This window comes from Helobdella robusta (assembly GCF_000326865.2).
Source record: "Helobdella robusta unplaced genomic scaffold HELROscaffold_94, whole genome shotgun sequence".
Lineage (NCBI taxonomy): Eukaryota > Metazoa > Annelida > Clitellata > Rhynchobdellida > Glossiphoniidae > Helobdella > Helobdella robusta.
The window spans coordinates 272,170-294,057 of record NW_008705537.1 but is presented as its reverse complement, the minus strand read 5'-3'; the positions used below and the strand labels follow the sequence as shown (position 1 = coordinate 294,057).

The window sequence follows — 21,888 nt, the reverse complement described above, 5'->3', positions numbered from 1 at the left end:
GTATTGAACAGGCTAATTAGTAGTCTATAAATAGAAAAATCAGCTGTTCCGAACTTTTCAAACCGACCAATCACAATCCTCCAGCTGAACTGATCGAAATGCGATTGGTGCATTTGAAATCTGACGCTAATCAAACCATCCAACGAGAACATGGCGACATTTAAATTAAATCGAAACTATTCCTTACAGACATTAAATCGAACTATTTATTAAAAAAAAAATTACGGAAATTAATAATAAAAATAATTATAATAAATTATCATTTCTTGTAAATTATTCGCAAAAATTATTTAAACTGACGTATCGACAGGGAGTTGTGTTGGCTTTTGAGATTTTTTAAATCCTTCTGAACAAAATCTTTCATGCCTGATATATCTAGATCCATTCTTTTCTATAAAAATGTAAGGAAAAACCTCATTAAATCATCGGGTGATCTTAAACTGAATGCCTTATCAAACGTTCCACCAACGAATACAAATAAGCAGTTTAAAAGCAATTTCCAACAAGTTTCCTAACAAACCCCACTAATCACCATCCTACAAACCCACACTAATCTTCACCTACCTAACCAAAAAAAATTACAAAACTAGCTAGTTGGAGTACATTTCTAAACCTTAACGGCATGTTTTGTAAGAATGCCATGTCAATGTTCTCCTGTGCTTTGGCCAAATTCAATTCAATTTAATTCAATGCAATGCCATGTGGCAACACATCAGCGACAACTTCGATGCAGTAGAAATTACTTATTTACTAATAAATTAGAAATTACTCAAAACATTTTCTAGTACTAATTACTGCTGGCGGTAGTGCACACAACACGGCTCTATTATTAGCAGTTGAGATACTGAATGCCGTATGTATTATCACCATCAATCAGCATTTATAACCATTAACTTATATTATAATTAATAATTATCAATAATTATTATGATTAGTAATTTATCACATTTAAAACATTTAGCACCATTAACCCATATTATAATTAATAATTATCAATAATTATTATGATTAGTAATTTATTACATTTAAAACATTTATCACAATTAACTCATATTATATTTAATAATTATCAATAGTTATTACGATTAATAATTAATTAATTATAACCCAATCTCCTAATTATCATACACTAACATCGTATCCCTGCTGCAACTCTTTGGCTTTCGCACTCAGGAAACTTGAAACATTTGAGAAATGCCTATCCCTTATCTCACTGTATATCTAATTTGAATATTAATGAGGCGTTGTAATTTGAATATCAATGAGGTTTTGTAATTTTAATACCAATGAGGCGTTGTAATTTGAATATTAATGAGGCGTTGCAATTTGAATATGAACGAGGTTTTTTAATTTTAATACTAATGAGGCGTTGTAATTTGAATATTAATGATGGGCTGTAATTTGAATATTAATGAGGCGTTGTAATTTGAATATTATAAGTATTGTGTGAATTAAATATAATCACTAATTAACATATTAATAAGCTAATATGTTAATTATTAGGCCACCTTATCTTCGTTGCTTAGCAACACCTTAGTCATCTTCTGCTGATTGGTTATTTCGGGCCCTAACTGAACGTAACCTTCATGAATATTAATGAGGTCAAATGACGAAAAGAATAGCAATAAAAATATCATCAATGATAATGATAGCAACCAAAACAGTAATCTTAACAACAACAACAACAACAACAACAACAACAAAAAACAACAACAACAACAACAACAACAACAATAATAATAATAATTGCATGGTTGCTTTAAAGGGGCCTTTTTGCATTGATTGGATTTGAATGGAAAGAGAATGACCTTTAACCTTCAACAACAACAATAATAATAGCAGCAATGAATAACACCATAGCAAAAAAAGAGAAATAATAAACCGACCACACTTGACGGCGAACGTGTCATCGAGCAGTCCTTCGTACGTGACTTGCGAGCAGAGAGGCGTGATGCAATCGCACACTAAAAATAATAATAAAAATATATAATAATTAATAATAATAATATTAAAATAATAATATTATGATAGATTTTATGATTATTATTATTATAATGTGGAATGCAATTAAATCAGACTAGCGTTACGGCTTGTACACTTGTTCTACAGTAACGACGAGCAGAGTTTTTTGTTCAATAGTGAAGAATATTTTTTGCTAGTTGCATGTTATTAAATGCGTTTATTCGTCACGCGAAAAATATTACTTTTAATATGTTAATTGGTAATTGTGGTAATTGATTAAAACATTTTTCTTTCCATCACGTCCAGGTTTTTGATCCGATCTATAAAAAATGACACGAGCTGATGTACTCTGTCAGCAAAGCTTGATAGCCAACAGAGAATACGAAATTCGTTCACTCTGTTTTCTCGTTACAAAAATTATTTCCTATCAGAGTTTTTTCAAAATTCGTACTAACGAAGTAACAAGAAGGAAAAGAGTAGGATCGTCAAGAAAAGGCAAAAGTTTTTTTATTCTACGTAGATGAAAGTAAGAACTTCTAGCAACACTATTAATCTGAGAAGAAAGAGACATACTAGAGTCAAAGATAAAGCCTAGACTATGAAACTTCAGAAGAACATGAAGAGTTTTAGAATTAGTAAGATAATAGGAGGAATAGTAATAGAGCGTTTAAATTTATGAAAATAAGTTAATTCAAATTTTAAAGGATTAAGTTTAAGACACGTAAAATCAGACCAAGCGATTATTAAAGAAAGACAGAGATAGATAATGAAGAACGCTATTGATATTAGATGGAGGAAAAGAAATATAAATATAAGAATCATCAGCATATAGTTGACTAGTGAAAGAAAAGTTGTTAATAATACGAGATGGTTCAGAGGTATAGAGTATAAATAGAAGAGGGCCAATGATAGAACCCTGAGGTACCCCAAAAGTAAGAGTAGAGAAGTTAGAAGTAGAATTATCGAGAACAAAAGAAGAAAAACGATTAAAGAGATAAGAAGAAAACAAAGAATCAGTAATAATTAAAAGAATGATTTAGCAGCCTCAACAGTATCAAAAGCAGAGGAAAAGTCGAGCAAGAAGAGTAAGATCACTATTGTCACTAGAGAGAAGGATAACATTATGATTTTCTTATAATTAACACCCAACACCAAAATGTCGTCGGAGCGTTACGTTAAAAAATAGCGGACGCATTCTTTAGCGATAGCTCGATCAAAGTTTTCCGAATTTCAATAAAAAACAAACACAAAAGACGCTATTAAAGTTTTTCCATGCCGGTTGCTTTGGTTTCCTTATTATCGTAGCGCAATCGAATGTAGCTTGTTGCCGGCGGTGAAATAAAATGTAATCTGACAGCAGCCGAATTTAGCCAGACTGGGTGCAGCCGAAACTGTAGAGCGCAAGGTAATCCGAGCGCTAAGCATCATCGTCATAATTACTATCATAATTACCATCATATTTACCATCATAATTACCATCATAATTACCGTATTAAATATAATTATTTATTACTAAATTTATTATTAAATATAATTACTACTGCTACCTCTATCAACTAGCAAGAGGTGAGTGAATGATTGTGATCGATCGACATTTAAGAATGAGGACGATGATAAGGACGATGATAACGACGGTTTCGTCGTCGTTTCCGGCATAGAATCAACAGAATTTTCTTTTTTCAACAGAATTTTACACAAATGGTCCACTTTCTTTAGAGTGAAAAAAAAATTTAAAACATTCAAAATACAACCAATGTAATATCTAAAATAATAATAATAACAAAGACTATAAACTAATTATAATCCTTATAATAAAAGTTATCTTCGGGCCGCGAAATGATGTTGTAATGGTAGAGCGCCTGGCACTGATATCGCCGTGACCGGGTTCGATTGCATGCAAAGCGTGTGTGTGTGTGTGTTGCCTTTTTTCAGGAGCCGTGTTTGGTTCCACCGTTAATGCTAATGAAAAATATAGAGGAGAGGGAATTGTAGTAAATAAATAAATAATAATAACAATAATAATATTATAATAAAATAATAACAATAATATTATATAATAATAACAATAATAATAATAACAATAATAATAACATAATAAAAATAATAACTACTTGTGCACATTCCCCGAGTAGAAGAACATTAGCAATCCGTCCGTAGAGTTTTTGAATGTCGACCAAAGATAGTGAAACGTCGTACAGAGACGTCTGGTCTCTATGCTTGCGGGAGGGGTTTTTTTTAAAAATACGCGTAATAACGAATTGAAAAGACACAATAATAATAACATTAATAATAATAATAATGATAATAACAATAATAATAATAATGATAATTATTGTGATATTTGCTGAATAAGAGATTGTTTCAATCAATGATAATAATAATGATAATAATAAAAGGCAATTAAAATTATTCAAGAAAAATTGAAAAGTAAGAAAAATGGCTAGAATGAAACGAATGTAAAAATAAAAAAAGAGACAAACATGTAGAGTTAAACAAAGACATTTAACAAGACAAAGAAAAAAATGTGTGTGAAACAATACAAAGAGACATAAAAACAGACATACAGATAGAGACACAACCGGACAGACAATTGTAACGTAACCAGACGTATGGACAGACAATTATAATATAACCAGACATACAAGGAGGGTGACATAACAAGGCACAACTAGACATATAACCAGACCTACCAATATATAATCAGACATAATTAAAACCAGACGTAGGTACGAACAAACAAACGGACATATAACCAGACCTACAGACAGACAGTGAAATAACAAGACACAAACAGACATATATAAACAGACGTACAGACAGACGACGACGTAATCGGACATACAAACAAATATATATATATATATATATATATATATATATATATATAGACGACGTAATCGGACATACAAACAAACATATATATATATATATGTATATATACATAGAATATATATATATAGACGACGTAATCGGACATACAAACAAACATATATATATATATATATGTATATATATATATATATATATATACATATAACCAGATATACAGAGAGATAAAAGGCTGGAAGGAGACCATAATTGATGCAATATTTGATAAAAAGATAGTAAAACAAACACACAGATAGAAAAGCTCAGAAATAGAACCAGACACACAAACGAAAAATACAGACCGATCACAAACAAACCAGATAAAAATTGGCAAAAAAATCATTGGCCTCCAACGACAAAATATCATTTTCGATGGCAATAAGATTGATCGGCAACTCATCAACGACGATGTAACCAAAGACACCTTCTTCTTCTAGAATTTTCTCACAAGTGTAGAGCTTAATTTTTAAAAGTAGAAAATGTAAAAATAATTAAGAGATTAATTTACTTTTATTTTTAAATTCTGAATATCATTTTAGTTTCACAAGCCGAAAGGAGCTTTAACCTAAAAATTCTTAAGATGATTCATATTAAAGACAATTTTTTTAATTTAAAAATTAATAAATATCTTAATAAATGGACAAATAAAAAACTAAATAATTAACTAACTGATAATTAATAATTTAGTTAATTTATCATAAAATTAAAAATGCATCAATTTGTCAGTAAATTCGAAAATAATTGAATAAAAAATTATTACAAATTATTCTTTTTTAATTCTTAATAAATAAATGAATAATATAATTTAAAACAAATAAAAAAAAATTAGGCACCCTTCTTGGAACCATCATGATGTGATACTGACAGATGATTCCTTCACATCTATCTAAGTTGATCTGCTTGGCTATCAACTTCATGGCATTTGGTCTGCACTTCACTATGTAGACTCTCCTGAGTCAATAATAATAATAATAATAATAATAATAATAACAACAATATTAATAATAATAATAATAACAATAATAATAACAATAATAATAATAATAATATATGATAATAACGTTACTAACTTGATATTTCCTCTAATGGCTACTTCAATATTCTCCAATTTAAATATTTTATCAACACCTGTTGACTATAATAATAATAATAATAATAATAATAATAATAATAATATTATTATTATTATTATTATTGATAATAATTTTTACTCATTATAAGTTAGAGTAATAGAAGCAGTAACAGTAGTAGTAGTAGTACCAATAGTAGTAGTAGTAGTAGTAGTAGTAGTAGTAGTAGTAGCAGTTGTATTAGTAGTAATAGTAGTAGTAGTAGTAGTAAGTAGTAGTAGTAGTAGTAGTAGTAGTAGTAGTAGTAGTGGTATCAGTAGCAGTCGCAGTAGTAGTAGTAGTAGTAGTACATAAAACTTTTCTTTATGTATTTGGTAACTTTTTTTTGCATATTACTATTATCATTACTATTATTATTATCATCATTGTTATTATTGTTAATATCATGATTATTATTATAAAGTTATAAAATTTTAAACAAAATTTCATTTTATATAATTTATATTTATAGTATAAATAGTAACAAACCTTTATCATCGAAGCCCCCAAAATTCTGTCCATAGGAGTCATCAGTTCTGTATCAATCACTAAATCTTTTGGCCCAGAAACCTTTATTGTATGTCAGGTACATGAATGATCAGTGTTTGTGTGTATGTGTGTGTGCTGTGTATGTGTGTGTTGTAATCTGTATTATATTTTATTTTTATTTTATAATAAAAATTAATTAAAATGCTATTTAAATTAAATAATGAAATTATAAATTTTTAGAATTTAAATATAATACATTCTCTAGTCTATCATTTTATTTTGTTATGTATTTCTATTTATAATTATTTTATTACTTTTTTTTATTATTGTTAATAAGGAAACAATCATAAGCAATTTATTTAAAATTTAATGCATAAAAAATTAAAAATAAATAAAAATAATTATAAAAAAAAGTTAAAAACTGGCAAAGTTAAATAAAATAAGTTAGAAAATTAAAAGCCATCCAACTGATTCTAATTTCCTTATGATTGTTTTCTGGGCATAGTCGCGGATTAAATTTGAATTAGGCATTTTAAAAAAAAGTAGTGAAGAACCAAAAAGTGAAACTAAACTAAGTTAAAGTTTACTTTTAGCTAGCTTAAATTAGAGCCTAAGAAGTTAGGAATTAGAATCATTAGAGCAAGTTTTAAATTAATTTTTTGGATATGGTAAAGTAATAACGCAGTTTATAATAAGTATTTTCTAATTTTTGTAATAATACATATTAAAAACTATTTTTAAAAATGATTTTAAAACATGCTTTTTCACTATTTCGACTATTGAATAAATATTTTTCCATAATTAATTTCGATCCAACTTTACACACGGCATGTTTCTTTCATAGTTGCATTCCGTAAAGGGTTTTTTTAATTTTTTTTTAAATAAATTTATTTCGTCAAATAATTAAGAATTGTAGTCAGATCGCCCGCACCAATTTTAATTATCTTGATTCTATTTTACCATTTTAAATATTTAATAATCACATCACAATGGATATGGACAGCTCATCTGCCTCTGAAGGAGAAAATGAAAATGCGTTGGTTAAAGATCGCTGGGATGATGATGGTGGTTTTTATTATCAAAGTTATCTTTTTCAAATAATGTAAATAAATAGTGATTGGTGTTGATTGATTGATTGATCGGTGAAGGACACGCCGATTCATCCCACGCCGATTCATCCCACGCCGATTCATCCCACTTCCATATCTTATGTTCATGTTGTCTTTTATTTTGTAAAGTTTTTTGATATAAATTTAATTATTAAAATAAATAAAAATTTTAAATAAATGAATTGATGATTATTCAACTCTTTACTCTATCTATCTATCTATCTTATCTATATTTGTATTGTAAATTCCTCTCCAGTTTAAATGAAAATCGGTATGTAATCAAAAAATAATATATATATTTATTATTTAATAATTAATTAATATTTTATAATAATATTATATTCAAATCAAACAGACGTTCCTAATTTTGCTAATGTGAAATCCAAGCCTGCCACAGATGAACAAAAAGTAATAATAATAATAATAAATTATTATTATCACATCATATTGTTTATTACGTTATGATTGTGTCATTGTCACAAAGTTACATCACAATATATCACATCACAACTATATCATATTGAGTCAACAAATAACAATGGCCTCAATCGTATCCGATGATATATTATCACATGACGTCACTCAAAACATCACAACAGCACGTCAAGTTTGCACAGCCACCTGTGGCTCCGGCTGCGACTACAGCAGCTACCACAGTTGCTACAGCTGCGACAGAAACCACAGCAGCTGCTGGTATTTGGTTTTATTTACATCCTAATAGTCTATTTTTATTTCAAATTTTTTGACAGAAATTACTTTTACATGTTTCATAATTGTTATTTCCATCTAATATAATACATATTTAAAGATAGTGTAGTGGTTAAAGGGTTTGCTCCTGCTGCTGCAGTAACCAGGTTTGAATGCTGAGAAACCCGTCTGACACACGCGAATTTACGTGTTGTTTGTGTGTACGCCTGTGCGTATTATTTTATTATATATCCTAATTATATATTAAATATATATTATATATTAATTATATATAAAAATATTATTTTTGTTTGTGTGCGTGAGTGTGTATATTTTGCTGCCTCTTAGAAGTAATTAACAGAAATTTAATAATGATAATATCTCAATAATAATAATGTTATACAATAATATTATTATTTCTTTCAATTATTATTTAAATATAATTATTAATAATTAGTTAAATAATTTTAGACCCATTAGCCGAAGACACCATAGACCTATATGAGCCAGTCACCAAAGAACAATTTGATAGATTCGAAAGTCTCATCAAAGAAAAATTAACCAAATACGATGTACCTTCATCCATTTAGAGTTTTTATTTCGTTATTTATTTATTTATTATTCTAGTTTAATAATTTAATTGTCTAATTATTGTCTAATTACTTGACATTAGACAATAATATTATTAGTTTAATAATTTAATTACTTGAATAGTTTTATATTTATATATCCATAACTTCTTGTTAGTTTTTTGGTTAATTTGCATCTTATAATATTTTCATATTAATGAGTTTTTAGGTCGCCTAGAAATTTTTCTTCTATTTGCATATTAATTACAAAAATTTGCCTATTCACGTATTGATTAAATTCTCCTAGTTTATGTAAAACTGTCTAATAGTTCATTTGCATATTTAGTTTCCCTAATTAGTGCCAAATTTGCATATTAATTATTATAATTAGGTTATTATGTTAATTGCAGAAATCGGCACATTATGTAACCATGCTGGATGAGTTGTTGAAGGAATTGTGTCAAAATTGTTAGTCCATGAGTTGATGTAATCGTAATGTGATGTGATGGTAATGTGCAATTGTAATGCGATGATATGAAAGGATGGTTACAATTGTAATGTGACGGTAATGTGATGTAATTTAATGTGATGGTAATGTGTAATCAGGGTTGATTGATTGATTGATTGATTGATTGATTGATTGATTGATTGATTGATGTAATTTAATGTGGTGGTAATGTGTAATCAGGATTGATTGATGTGATTTAATGTGGTAGTAATGTGTAATCGTAGTGTGATGTGATCCATTATCTAATCGTAATGTGTAATCAGGATTGATTGATTGATGTGATTTAAAGTGGTGGTAATGTGATGTATTTTAATGTGATGGTAATGTGTAATCAGGATTGATTGATGTGATTTAATGTGGTAGTAATGTGTAATCGTAATGTGATGTAATTTAATGTGATGATAATGTGTAATCGTAATGTGATGTAACTTAATATGATGGTAATGTGTAATCGTAACGTGATGGTAATGTGTAATTGTAATGTGATGTGATTTAATACGATGATACGATAGGATGGTTAAACGGTTAATGTAATTGTAATTGGTAAAACAGTTAGTGTAATTGTAATGTTGTAAGATATTCACTGATGTCGTGATGGTGATGTATTAATGACGAAATGCGATTTTACAAATTGCATTTAAATAGATAAAAAACCCAATTTTCTGTAGAATTTTCAAATAAATTATGTTCAAAATCATTTAAATCCAAATGATTTAATAATTTCTCAATTACAATTTTTCAATTACAATTTTTTAATTATACTTTTTAAATTATCATAATAATTTGCTGTAGTGCAAATGGAAGACGTCAAGAAGATATCCAACACGCTGACCGCTGTCTCCAGCGAGAAACTCAAACAATCAAAGGTACAGATATTATTATTATTTATTACTATTATTATTATTATTATTATTATTATGTATTACTATTATTATTATTAACAAGCCTCTATGATTACGTAAGCCTATTATGCGATTATGGATCTAGCTATATAGTAAGCGCTACATAATTTTTCTAGAAATAATAATAATGTAACATGGATGAATATAATATCCATGTAATGTAATATGTTTGTGAAGAAATTTTAATTATGGTGACGGAGTAAGATTAATTAATTAATTAATCATTTTTATTATATTTATTAGTAATAATTTGTATAATATAATTATTGTTTGGTTTCTTAGACCTCGAAAGTTAAGAAGAAAGGCAAGAGGGCTGCCCTGACGACTGGCAAGGATGTTGACGCGGTTGATTACGATTACGACAACGATTACGATGCTTACGAAGATTATTTGTGATTTTATCAGCCTATTTTTTCACTATTACACTATTTAAATATTTTAATATATTTATTATTAATATAATATAATATATTGTTAATTATTATTATTAATTATATTTATTATTATTATTAAATATATTTATTATTAATATAATATAATATATTGTTAATTATTATTTTAATATATTTAAATATAAGGGGTAGTTTATTTGAGGTTTTAATTGGTACGAAATTTGTTTTGATGTATTTTGTCTTTGTTTGTTAAATATTTTGAAGAAATTTTAGGATTTATTGAAAAAGGTTTTTTATTGCTTTGTTTTGTTTGTTTCGAGGGTTCAGGTGGTGTTGTTGCTGTTGTTCATGTGACCTTGGTTCAAATGCAAACAGTTCCTACCGTGTTCGTATCATTGCGGCAATGTTTGGGAGTAGTTTTGCCTGTCTTTGTATATATATGTGTGTGTGTGTGTGTGTGTGTGTGTGTGTGTGTGTGTTAGCTATGGCGAAAGATGCATATACTAAAATGAAAAACATCCTCACCAACAGTAAAATCAGAATATCAACAAAATTAAAACTGTTGGGGTGTTACATTTTTCGTGTGTTAACTTACGGCTCTGAGTCCTGGACAATTTCTAAAGAAATGGGGGAAAGGATTAACGCTGCTGAGATGTGGTTTTTGAGACAAATTATGAAAATTAGCTGGACCTCTCATACTTCGAATGAGGATGTAATAAAACAGTCCGGTTATGAAAAGAGGAAATTACTTGAGATAATCCGACGGGGGTAGTTAAAGTTTTTTAGTCACATCATGTCGAAGGAAAGAATGGAAAATCTGACAACTACTGGAAAGATAGCAAGAAGAAGAGTCAACAATGAATGACATTCGTGAGATTCTTCTGCCACTTGTTGAATATAACCACATTTCAACTACTACAAAGTGATAAAGATCGGGTTTTTGTGGAGGTCGATAATCGCCAATGGCCTGAAAGAATAAGGCACGAGAAAGAAGAAGAAGGCCCAAAGGTGCAATCATCACCATCTTTTTTTCTCCTAAACGTCCAGAAGTTCTAGCAACAATTACATACACTACATAGAAAAAATTCAAGCTAACCAACGGTTGAACAAAAATATAAACATACAAAACACTCAAAAACATACAAAACACAAACTAACATGTCTGTATCATCAGCATATCTTACATTGTTAATATTCAATGGATATTCCAGGTAGATCGTTAGTCTGATGAACATGTGGAAATACTAGACGCACTTACCGATATGAGACTGAAAATGAAAGAACTCACGTAAAAAATTGTTCTCGAATAATAAATTTTCAGATTTTATAATTATTTTTCTGTCGTAAAATGTTCAATGGTCAGTTGATTATACTCAGCTATAATCAGGTTATTCTTTTCACCGTGCATTCATTCACAATTCTTTCCAAGTCGAGAGCATCTGGCAGGTTGTTCCGACGACTGTTGGTCATCAGGCTGCCCTGGTTCAATTGCGGATCTAATCAACGTTGACCAGTGGCGGTTCTAGGAAGGAGAGGCACTGACTTAGATCGTTTAGTACAATTTTCGGCTATAAATTACTCCTGATTAGATTACTATTACTAAAAAATTTATAGTATTTATCTAATTAATAAATGTGTTACGTTACAGAAATTGTTAGAAAAATCGATACCGAAGTCTTTTTTTAGTTTTTGATTAAAAATGGCCATGTCGAACTTATTATTAAAATCAAAATTTTTCTCTAAGAACTCAGTAAGTCACTTCAAAGTGAATTTACATAAATGAATAATTTATATTATTCTTTAACAATTTAGTACTTTTATTAAAAATTAATTCTTAAATTTAGATCGCCCGCCTATGCCTGCAACGATTCAAAAGTTCCTTGGTGGTGGTGCAGCACGACAATGTCAAATTTGCCCCCGCCACCTTAAATGCCGTAACTGCCGCAAGCAAATTAGGAGAGGTCACGTGCTTAGTGGCCGGTCACCAATGCAATCAGGTGAATAATTTTGGCAAAATTTCTCTATCTTACTCTTTTAATTTTAACTTTAAAATTGAATTATATTAAAAATTAAATTAGTAGGTCGCACACTTTTTAAAATTTCTTTTGTATATAAAGTAAACTCATCAATCAAATCAAATCAAACTCATCAACTGCCACACCACTACTAATTCCTAATCTTCTATGATCACTAATGTTTTGAATAAAATTAATTAATTGATGACTATTACTAATAGTAATAGCAACCTTTATAACAATAGTGCTAGTTACTAAGCAAAGAGGCAAAATTTTGTCATATTTTTTTATTTATTTAGTTTTGTTAGTAGTTGCGGTTGCAAAATGAGTTTCTAATTTAGCTAATTTGAAGTTATATTCATTCATTAACCTATGTCAAATTAGTGATAAATAGTGATAAATAATGTTTATGGGAGATTTTTTAAATTAAATAATTTTATTTTTGTTTATTCTCAACAAAGGCAGCTACAGAAGTTAGTAAAATTACTAATGTGAAGAAAGTTTTGTTGGCCGACAGTGAAATATTCAAAGGATTTTTAGCAGGTCAGTAACTAGTAACTAGTAACATGATTTCTCGTTGGTTGGCTGATTATGTTAATAATTTTCTGATTGGTTGGCTGATTGTGTTAATAATTTTCTGATTGGTTGGCTGATTTATGTAAATAATTTTCTGATTGGATGGCTGATTAGGTGAATAACCTTCTGATAGGCTTGCTGATTATATGATGAGATGTATGATTGGTTGGTTAATTGTGTTAATAGTTATGTGATTGGTTGGGTGATTGTGTGAATAGTCATGTCATTGGTTAGGTGATTATTTAAATTATTGAATGATTGGTTATTTATATTTGTGTGGTTGATTTTCATTGGGTGTTGACCCTGTGTTGTGTTGACTCTGATTGGTTGTTACATCACAATACAGAAAATATGACCAATTTGGTATTGAAAATTCAGAAGCAGTCCAACTTCACAAACATAATTTCATCCGCTGATTCTTTTGGAAGGGTTAAGATATTATAATTATAATTATTATTAGTGGCATCATAATTTATGTTACTTTATTATTTTTATTTTGTAATTATATTTCAGAATTTGATACCACGGATAGCGGCCATGCTGGATTGTGCTTCCATCTCAGACGTCACTGGGATAAAGTCTGAGGATACATTTGTTAGGACCACTTATGCAGGTTTGTCACTGTAGTGTAGTGGTTAAGATGCCTGGTGCTGCTGTTGTAGCGACTGGGTTCGAATTCAAAGAGATATCCTTGCTTATTACTACCTGCTTATACCACATCATATGTAATGTGTTTGTGTTTGATGTACGGATTTACGTGTGTACTGGTACTTACATGCGGTGTGTTTCGTGTTGTTGTGTCTGTGTGTGTGTACGTGTGTCTGTGCGTGTGTGTGTGTGTGTGTGTGTGTGTGGTGTGTGTGTCTGTGCGTGATGTTGATGATACCTCTGATGAGAATGAATGGATTAATAATGGCTGTTCGCAAAAAAGTATGAAGGAAGTTTTCAACAAATGACTTTCACACACACACACGCATACACACAAACACGCATACACACAAACACACACACGCATAACACACACATGTGCACACAGGTAATGCAATCCAGACGGTAAGAAGTAAGGATAACATTAAGTTGATAACAGTTCGAGGTACATCTTTTGAGCCTTCCAAATTAGATGGTGGTGCAAATGTTCCTATTGAAAAAGGTTCTTTTCGGTCATGCATTCATCCATCCATCCATTCATTTTTTCATTCATTCATTTGTTCATTCATTAATATATTCATCCATTCATTCATTCATATATTCATTCATTCATTCATTTATTCATTCATTCATTCACCAATTCATTCATTAATTCACCAATTCATCCATTCATTCACCAATTCATCCATTCATTCACCAATTCATCCATTCATTTAATCATTTATTTATTCTCTCTTTATGTTTCATGTCAGTCATTTTGTTTTCATACCCCTATATTTTTGTAGCTCTCAATTTTTTTTCCATTTCCTCCCCACAAAGTCGAGGTAGATGGCAGTGAGGATGCAAAGCTGTCGGAATTCGTCTCTCAAGACATCCACAAATCAGATCGTCCGGAGTTAGGTCGGGAACATTTACTAAGCATCATTTATAATTGTCCACACACACGCACACACACACACACACACACACACACGCACGCACAAACATGCACATACACGCACGCACACACAAACACATACACTATTAAATCTTCAATCATCCCTCACTCACTCATTCATTCATTCACTCGTCCATTCACCAACTCATCCATTCACTAACTTTCTCAATTCCAGGCTCAGCAAAAGTAGTGGTCTCTGGCGGGCGGGGTATGAAGAGTGGGGAGAACTTCAACATGTTGTACGACCTAGCAGATGCCCTAGGTGGGGGGGCTGTGGGGGCGACCAGAGCCGCCGTTGACGCGGGCTTCGTACCCAATGATCTGCAGATCGGTCAGACTGGAAAGATAGTGGCTCCTGGTTGTGAATCAATTTCTACTTTCAATTTGTCATCGTTATCATCATCACCCACATCATCATCATCATCACCCACATCATCTTCATCATCACTCGCATCACCATCATCATCATCACTCACATCATCATCATCATCATCACCAATACCGCATCATCACCACCACCAGGCTCTATATATAGCTGTAGGGATTTCCGGAGCAATCCAGCATTTAGCGGGAATGAAGGACAGTAAGGTGATTGTGGCGATTAATAAGGATCCGGAAGCTCCCATATTCCAAGTGGCTGACTACGGAATAGTGGCCGATCTATTTAAGGTCAGGATTAGTGGATTGATTGACGGGTAGATGAATGAATTGTTGGATTGTTTAATGGATAAATGAATGGTAGATTGATGGATGAATGGATGCATGGATGGATGAGGAAATGGTTTGATTGGTTCATCCCATATGGTTCTCAGTATGGAATTCTTGGCAAGCTATTCAATATTGGGATTAATGGGATTGGGATTGGCAGGCAGATGAATTAGTTGATTGATTGATGAATTAGCCATAGTGAATTGATTGACGAATGGATAGACGAATTGTTGGATGGATCGTTTGATTGATGCATGGATAGTACATAATCCACGAATAGAACAACCAATCAGGTTGTCAATCATTATCACATGCAGGTCGTGCCAGAGATGACATCCATGCTGAAGAAATAATTATACATTATTATTATTATATATTTTATTATATTATAAATCTTCATCATAATTTTTTATAATATTAATTATTACATTATAAATCTCCATCATCATCATCGTCTTAATTGTTGTCTTATATAATAATATTATAATATATTATCTTACCCTTTTATCAGTCTAATTTGTTCTTTCAGTCGATCTTTCGATGAATTAATTGATGGATTATGTATTAAATCAATCTTTTATTCTTTTATGTATTCACTCACTCACTCCGATGATTTACGTAGATTTGATCTATTCATTTATCAATCAATCAATCAGTCAGTTAATCAATCATGTAATAAGTTATTCAAAATTTATTCTTTTGATCATCAATCAATCAATCGTATAATAATTTATTCATAATTCGTCCTTTTGATCAATCAATCAATTATTCAATCAATCAATTAATTAATCATTCAGTCGTTCTTTCAATCAATTAATCATGTGCCTTGCTTGTTTAATTACATTTACGTTCATTCGTTCAATCTTCCATTCCTCCATCCATCCATCCATCCATCTTTATTTGACAAATTGAATGATAAAACATTTTTCAAATAATTTTATTTTAAATAAAATTGAAAAAATTTTGCAACAACAAAACGTACACACACACACACACACACACATATATATATATGTATATATGTATATATATATATATGAAGTAATTTATGAAATCTACCGAATATCTAGCTTTGGATAGTTTTCTTAAAGTTAAAGACATTTCTCAATATTAAAATCTTATGAGAAACAATCCAACGCAAGAAATTCGGTGGATTTCATTAATTACATTTTATTTTCTTATATATATATATATATATATATATATGTATGTATGTAGATATATATATATGTCCTGGCAGTAATATTGCAATATGCATAACAATAAAACAAGCAAAAAAATAATTCAAATTGTTAAGATTAATAATACTAAATAATACTATTTCGTTAAGTAAAACAGTAACAAAGATTATCTAAATATTCTATGTAAAAAAGTATTTATAACTCTCTCTCTCTCTCCTCCCCTCCCTAGTGATGGCCTAGTGGTTAAGGTCGCCTGATGCTGTTTCGCAGTAACCGGGTTCGAATATGATAAAAAGTTACCCGCCTATCATATGCTTGATGCGTCGTTCAGCACGTATTCATATGCGATGTTTGGGGCCTGAACTTCTGAACTTTGGAATAGTGTAATTGACCTTTTTTATTGACCTCCACCTCTCTCATTCCTCTTCAGATTTTTCATTTGCATCAATCTTTATTATTAACAAACCATGATTAATATTATTAATTATCTTCTTAAAGAAAGAGAGAGAGAGAAAGAAAAATTTGTATATAGCAAGACCAGGAGCCCTTAACATATGGCTTCCCGAAAATTCATAGCCGTATAGACACGCGTAAGTTGTTCTTCTCGCGATTTTCCGCAATTCCTTCCCCATCTTTCTGAAGCAAACACTCACACATTAAATTACTATATATAATAATTTCTACAACTAAAAAAAACAGAAAAGAAAAACTAATATATTTGTCTAAACATTTTTCTGGCATACTCTACCTCTCCCAAATATATATATATATTTACAATATTCTATAAATTCTACCGAATGTTTGACGTTAATATGTTTGTAGTTCGTTTTTTCAATTTTTCTCACTAAAGTTTTTTGGTGAACGTTTAATCAATCAATCAATCAATCAATCAATCAATTAATCAATCAATCAATTAGCTTATAAAGCGCTATTTCCGCGATATTCAACAGCGCTCCTCAATGAATTTTGAAAACAGATGGGTCTTGAGATCCGCTCTGAACTTCGCAAGTGATGGAGAAGTAGTCAGAGAAGTAGGTAGAGAGTTCCAGAGAAAAGGACCAGAAAAAGCAAAAGCAGACTTAGCAAAATAGTGTTTAACACGAGTTAAGAAAAAGCGAGAAGAAGAAGACGATCGTAAACCGGGGCGTTTAGGTTCAATTAATATATCTGATAAGTACTTAGGAAATAATTTAGATTGAGACTTATACATGAACGTGCAAATTTTAAAAATTATTCTATATTTTATAGGTAGCCAGTGCAAAAGAACAAGATATGAAGATATATGAGAAAAGAAAGGGGCACGAGCAACTAGACGAGCAGCAGAGTTAAAAGCTTTACTTAAAGGATAGAGTATAGAGTCAGGAAGACCATAGTAGAGCGAGTTACAATAATCAATCCTAGATAAGACCAACGAAGTAACAAGAAGGAAAAGAGTAGGATCATCAAGAAAAGGCAAAAGTTTTTTTATTCTACGTAGATGAAAGTAAGAACTTCTAGCAACACTATTAATCTGAGAAGAGAGAGACATAGTAGAATCAAAGATAAAACCTAGATTACGAAACTTATGAGAGACATCAAGAGTTTTAGAATCAGGTAAGATAATAGGAGGAATAGTAATAGAGTGTTTAGATTTATTAAAACAAATTAATTCAAACTTAGAAGGATTAAGTTTAAGACACATAAAGTCAGACCAAGCGATAATTGAAGAACACTATTGAGATTAGATGGAGGATAAGTAGTATAAATGTAAGAATCATCAGCATATAGTTGACGAGAGAAAGAAAAGTTATTAATAATACGAGGTAGTTCAGAAGTATAGAGTATAAATAGAAGAGTTTAGTTTATTAAAATAAAGGTTTAGTTTATCAAAATTCAAAATAAACTTATTTTCCGAATTCATGCCGCAAATAAGCATTAATTCGGAAAATAAGTTTTCCTTATTTGTAGCATGAATTCGGAAAATAAGTTTATTTTGAATTTTAATAAACTAAACGTTCACCAAAAAACTTTAGTGAGAAAAATTGAAAAAACGAACTACAAACATATTAACGCCAAACATTCGGTAGAATTTATAGAATATTGTAAAAATTATGGTATATTACCAACATATATATATATATATATACATATACATAACCACACACACACACACACACACACACACATATATATATATATATATATGCGTGTGTGTGTGTGTGTGTGTGTGTGTGTGATATATGTGTGTATATATATATAATGCGATCAACCAATCAATTAAATAATTAATTAATCACTCAATCTTCAATCGCGATACCAGTCAAACCAATAAAGTCAATCTATCATTCAACTATTATAGAAAAAAAAGACACGACACCACATTTCGGCCTCACCCAATCGTATCGCTTGATGACAGTGACGTCACAACCAACCAGCCAACCATCATCCAATCACATCGCAATGACCCGATGACGTCACAATCAATCGTCAAATCACAGCGCATTTACAAATAAACAATCCTCCCACCCAATTATATCGCAATAACAAGGATGACATCATATCTCTAGCATCCAATCACATCACTACTTTTATATCTTTTAAATTTTAAAAGGCACCCTTAAAAGGCACCCTTCAACTTCATTTCATGTCTCTCTCTAAATAAATATATTATATTTTCTTTTTTTTTTCTTTCCATCCATTCATCCATCCATCCGCTCATCCAATCGCATTCAAATAAGAACGATGACGTCACATCTCAATCAGCCAATCACATCACGACGAGAGTAACAATAACGTGATAGTCAACCATCTAATCAACCATTTTACAATAGAAACATCTCAGCCGTCAGCCAATCAAATCACGTAAATAAACAACCACCGTGACGTCATATGTCAACCGGCACCATAACGTCATATCACAGTCAGCCAATAACATCGCAGCACCAATGATGACATCGTATTTCAATCAGCCAATCACGTAAACCGATAACAATGGCATCATATAAAAACAGCCAATCACTATCTAACTTCAACGATGACGTCACGTCCCAACCAGCAACCAATTACGTAAACCGACAACAATGACCTCACATCACGACAACCAATCCCTAGGTGACCTCATATCGCGACAACCAATCCCAAGGTGACACCACATCGCGACAACCAACCCTAAGGCGACAACCAATCACAACCTAACATCAACGAGTAGGCCACACCCCACTCAGCCGGCCAGCCAATCGCGCGACTACTTTCCACTTTTCGGATCGTGGAAGGCGCCCTCTCCAGAACCTCTCAGGAACTTGACGACAGCGTCATGGATGCACTCGGCTACATAGTCGACGTTTCTTGTGGTGATGGCACACATGTTGATCCTGCCGTCTTTCATCAGGTAGATGTGGTGCGTATTGATCAGGTAGTCCGCCTGGTTGGCTGGTTGGTGATTGGTTGGTTGTGTGATTGGTTGGCTGGTTGGTGATTGGTTGGTTGTGTGATTGTGTGATTGGTTGGCTGGTTGGTGATTGGTTGGTTGTGTGATTGTGTGATTGGTTGGCTGGTTGGTGATTGGTTGGTTGTGTGATTGACGTGATTGATTGATAGATTAGCTGAATGGTCAGTTGTGAGATTAATTGGTTGGTTGTGCGAATCGGGATAGGTTTAGTTTTAATCAGATAGTCTGCTTGAATGACTGTTTCGCGATTGTTTGATTGAATAATTGATTGATAATTGGCTCTCCGATTGGTTGGCTGTCTGGTTGGCTAGTTTTGAGTTACTAATTGAATCGGATGACTGATTGGATGTTAAGTGATTGGTTGATTGATTGAAAGGGTTGATTGATTAATTAATTAGGTAAACACACTCAAACAAACACACACACACACACAAACAAACAAACACAAAGACACACACAAACAAACACACAAACAAACAAACACACACAAACACTAACCATCCAATCCGGTGAAACTAAACATCCCATTTTGTTTCACGATGTGATCCCACGTGCCCGGAGTCTTAAGGGCCACCAACCTGTCAAACAGCAGCCTCCTCATAGCCTGGATACGACCGGCCATACTTTTGACCGTCTCCTTCCTAAATGGAGAAAAAGCTTCGCGAAATGAATAAATTAAGAAAACTTATGAATTTGAGTGTTAATAGTAAATTAATAATAAATAAAAAAATATTTATCTATCTATCTATCTATCTATCTATCTATCTATCTATCTATCTATCTATCTATCTATCTATCTATCTATCTATCTATCTATCTATCTATCTATCTATCTATCTATCTATCTATATAATCAAGATACTAAAGTTTCATTTTTATTGTCGTTAGTTTTATTGTGACGGTCTTCATCCTTACGAGCGGTCTTTGAAATTACCGCTCTGTTAGCGAACAATGAGATAACGCTAATAATGTTAATAATGCTAATAAGGATGATTGTAAACAGATTTAACATGGAAATAGATTTATTTCAATAGTCAACTCACGTGACAAACTTTGACCTTATTGATTTTTCTGTCTCTCTCTCTCTCTCTCTATATATATATATATATATAATAGGGTGGAGTGAAAAATTTTTTTTTCGAAATTTCAAATGCCTGTGTTGTCAAAAGATGTCTTTTAGGTCAATTAATAAATCACTAAAATTTAAACCACTTTTGTATACGTCTTGAGGTTCCTCTAGGCTCCTTTAGATTTTCACTATTAACACAAGTAAAGTCTCGACTATTAACGTATAAAAATGGTCGATTCTGCTCAAAAATACTACACAGTACACAACATCTCCTAAAATTCTTGATTATGCTTAGCAACAATGAAAACTAATATATAAATCTGAAACAATTCAATTTCATTTGTATGCACATCTCTAATTTTTGCTAGATTCCTTTTCGCAGTTACCATTGACGACCAAACTGATTTTATACTTTTTTTTCAAATATAAAATGCCTAAAACACGTAAAGAATTATTTTGTGAAGTTTTTGGTTTACCTACTGATTTGCTAGGAAATGTCCTTCCTACAAACTCTGACGTAATGAAGTGTTATTTGTGGAATAGGAATTTGCTAAAAGAAAGTGCCAATGGAAAAGATCCTAGCGTAAATAACATTTCGCGACTTATTTTAACCGAATTAAAACAGATCTGGCAAAAAGCATCAATTCCAATCATTTCAGATCAAAGAATTTTAAGCTTGATAGCAAATCTGAATCAAAAATATAAATCAATAAAAAAGAACATGAGAAAGTC

At 31.1% G+C, this 21,888-nt stretch overlaps 4 protein-coding genes across 4 annotated transcripts in view; 2 read left to right on the top strand and 2 right to left on the bottom strand.

Moving 5' to 3' along the window:
• HELRODRAFT_91072 (hypothetical protein) overlaps window positions 1-5,747 on the bottom strand; it is a gene marked incomplete at both ends in the record, with an annotated part of 6,723 nt that extends 976 nt beyond the window's left edge. The window contains 8 exons of the mRNA XM_009033597.1: window positions 301-391; window positions 1,135-1,221; window positions 1,509-1,582; window positions 1,887-1,964; window positions 3,757-3,821; window positions 4,042-4,178; window positions 5,148-5,288; window positions 5,664-5,747. Of these exons, the coding sequence (XP_009031845.1) occupies window positions 301-391; window positions 1,135-1,221; window positions 1,509-1,582; window positions 1,887-1,964; window positions 3,757-3,821; window positions 4,042-4,178; window positions 5,148-5,288; window positions 5,664-5,747 (757 nt within the window). The remainder of the gene's footprint in view (window positions 1-300; window positions 392-1,134; window positions 1,222-1,508; window positions 1,583-1,886; window positions 1,965-3,756; window positions 3,822-4,041; window positions 4,179-5,147; window positions 5,289-5,663) is intronic.
• Window positions 5,748-7,243: 1,496 nt separating this feature from the next.
• HELRODRAFT_194695 (hypothetical protein) lies at window positions 7,244-10,896 on the top strand. The gene is made up of 7 exons (XM_009033596.1): window positions 7,244-7,493; window positions 7,893-7,945; window positions 8,137-8,230; window positions 8,696-8,796; window positions 9,204-9,261; window positions 10,094-10,167; window positions 10,486-10,896. The coding sequence occupies exons 1-7, from the start codon at window positions 7,418-7,420 to the stop codon at window positions 10,597-10,599; spliced, it is 570 nt and encodes a 189-aa protein (XP_009031844.1). The 5' UTR covers window positions 7,244-7,417; the 3' UTR covers window positions 10,600-10,896.
• A 1,375-nt stretch (window positions 10,897-12,271) lies between these two features.
• HELRODRAFT_186223 (hypothetical protein) lies at window positions 12,272-16,456 on the top strand. Its single transcript, XM_009033595.1, has 10 exons — window positions 12,272-12,345; window positions 12,440-12,592; window positions 13,072-13,153; window positions 13,533-13,615; window positions 13,700-13,799; window positions 14,223-14,336; window positions 14,654-14,734; window positions 14,947-15,129; window positions 15,295-15,440; window positions 15,797-16,456. The coding sequence occupies exons 1-10, from the start codon at window positions 12,295-12,297 to the stop codon at window positions 15,830-15,832; spliced, it is 1,029 nt and encodes a 342-aa protein (XP_009031843.1). The 5' UTR covers window positions 12,272-12,294; the 3' UTR covers window positions 15,833-16,456.
• Window positions 16,457-19,883: 3,427 nt separating this feature from the next.
• Window positions 19,884-21,888, bottom strand: part of HELRODRAFT_158112 (hypothetical protein) — a gene marked incomplete at both ends in the record, with an annotated part of 13,532 nt that continues 11,527 nt past the window's right edge. Inside the window, 2 exons of the mRNA XM_009033594.1 lie at window positions 19,884-20,068; window positions 20,586-20,728. Of these exons, the coding sequence (XP_009031842.1) occupies window positions 19,884-20,068; window positions 20,586-20,728 (328 nt within the window). The remainder of the gene's footprint in view (window positions 20,069-20,585; window positions 20,729-21,888) is intronic.

Excerpts from the sequence above, each read along its gene's own strand:
- HELRODRAFT_186223 (XM_009033595.1), top strand. The coding sequence starts at position 12,295 with ATGGCCATGTCGAACTTATTATTAAAATCAAAATTTTTCTCTAAGAAC. Across the intron at positions 12,346-12,439 it reads AATTTTTCTCTAAGAACTCA|ATCGCCCGCCTATGCCTGCA; the intron begins GTAAGTCACTTC and ends TCTTAAATTTAG. Across the intron at positions 14,735-14,946 it reads ATCAGATCGTCCGGAGTTAG|GCTCAGCAAAAGTAGTGGTC; the intron begins GTCGGGAACATT and ends TCTCAATTCCAG.
- HELRODRAFT_194695 (XM_009033596.1), top strand. The coding sequence starts at position 7,418 with ATGGATATGGACAGCTCATCTGCCTCTGAAGGAGAAAATGAAAATGCG. Across the intron at positions 7,946-8,136 it reads CTGCCACAGATGAACAAAAA|CACGTCAAGTTTGCACAGCC; the intron begins GTAATAATAATA and ends ACATCACAACAG. Across the intron at positions 8,231-8,695 it reads AGAAACCACAGCAGCTGCTG|ACCCATTAGCCGAAGACACC; the intron begins GTATTTGGTTTT and ends AAATAATTTTAG.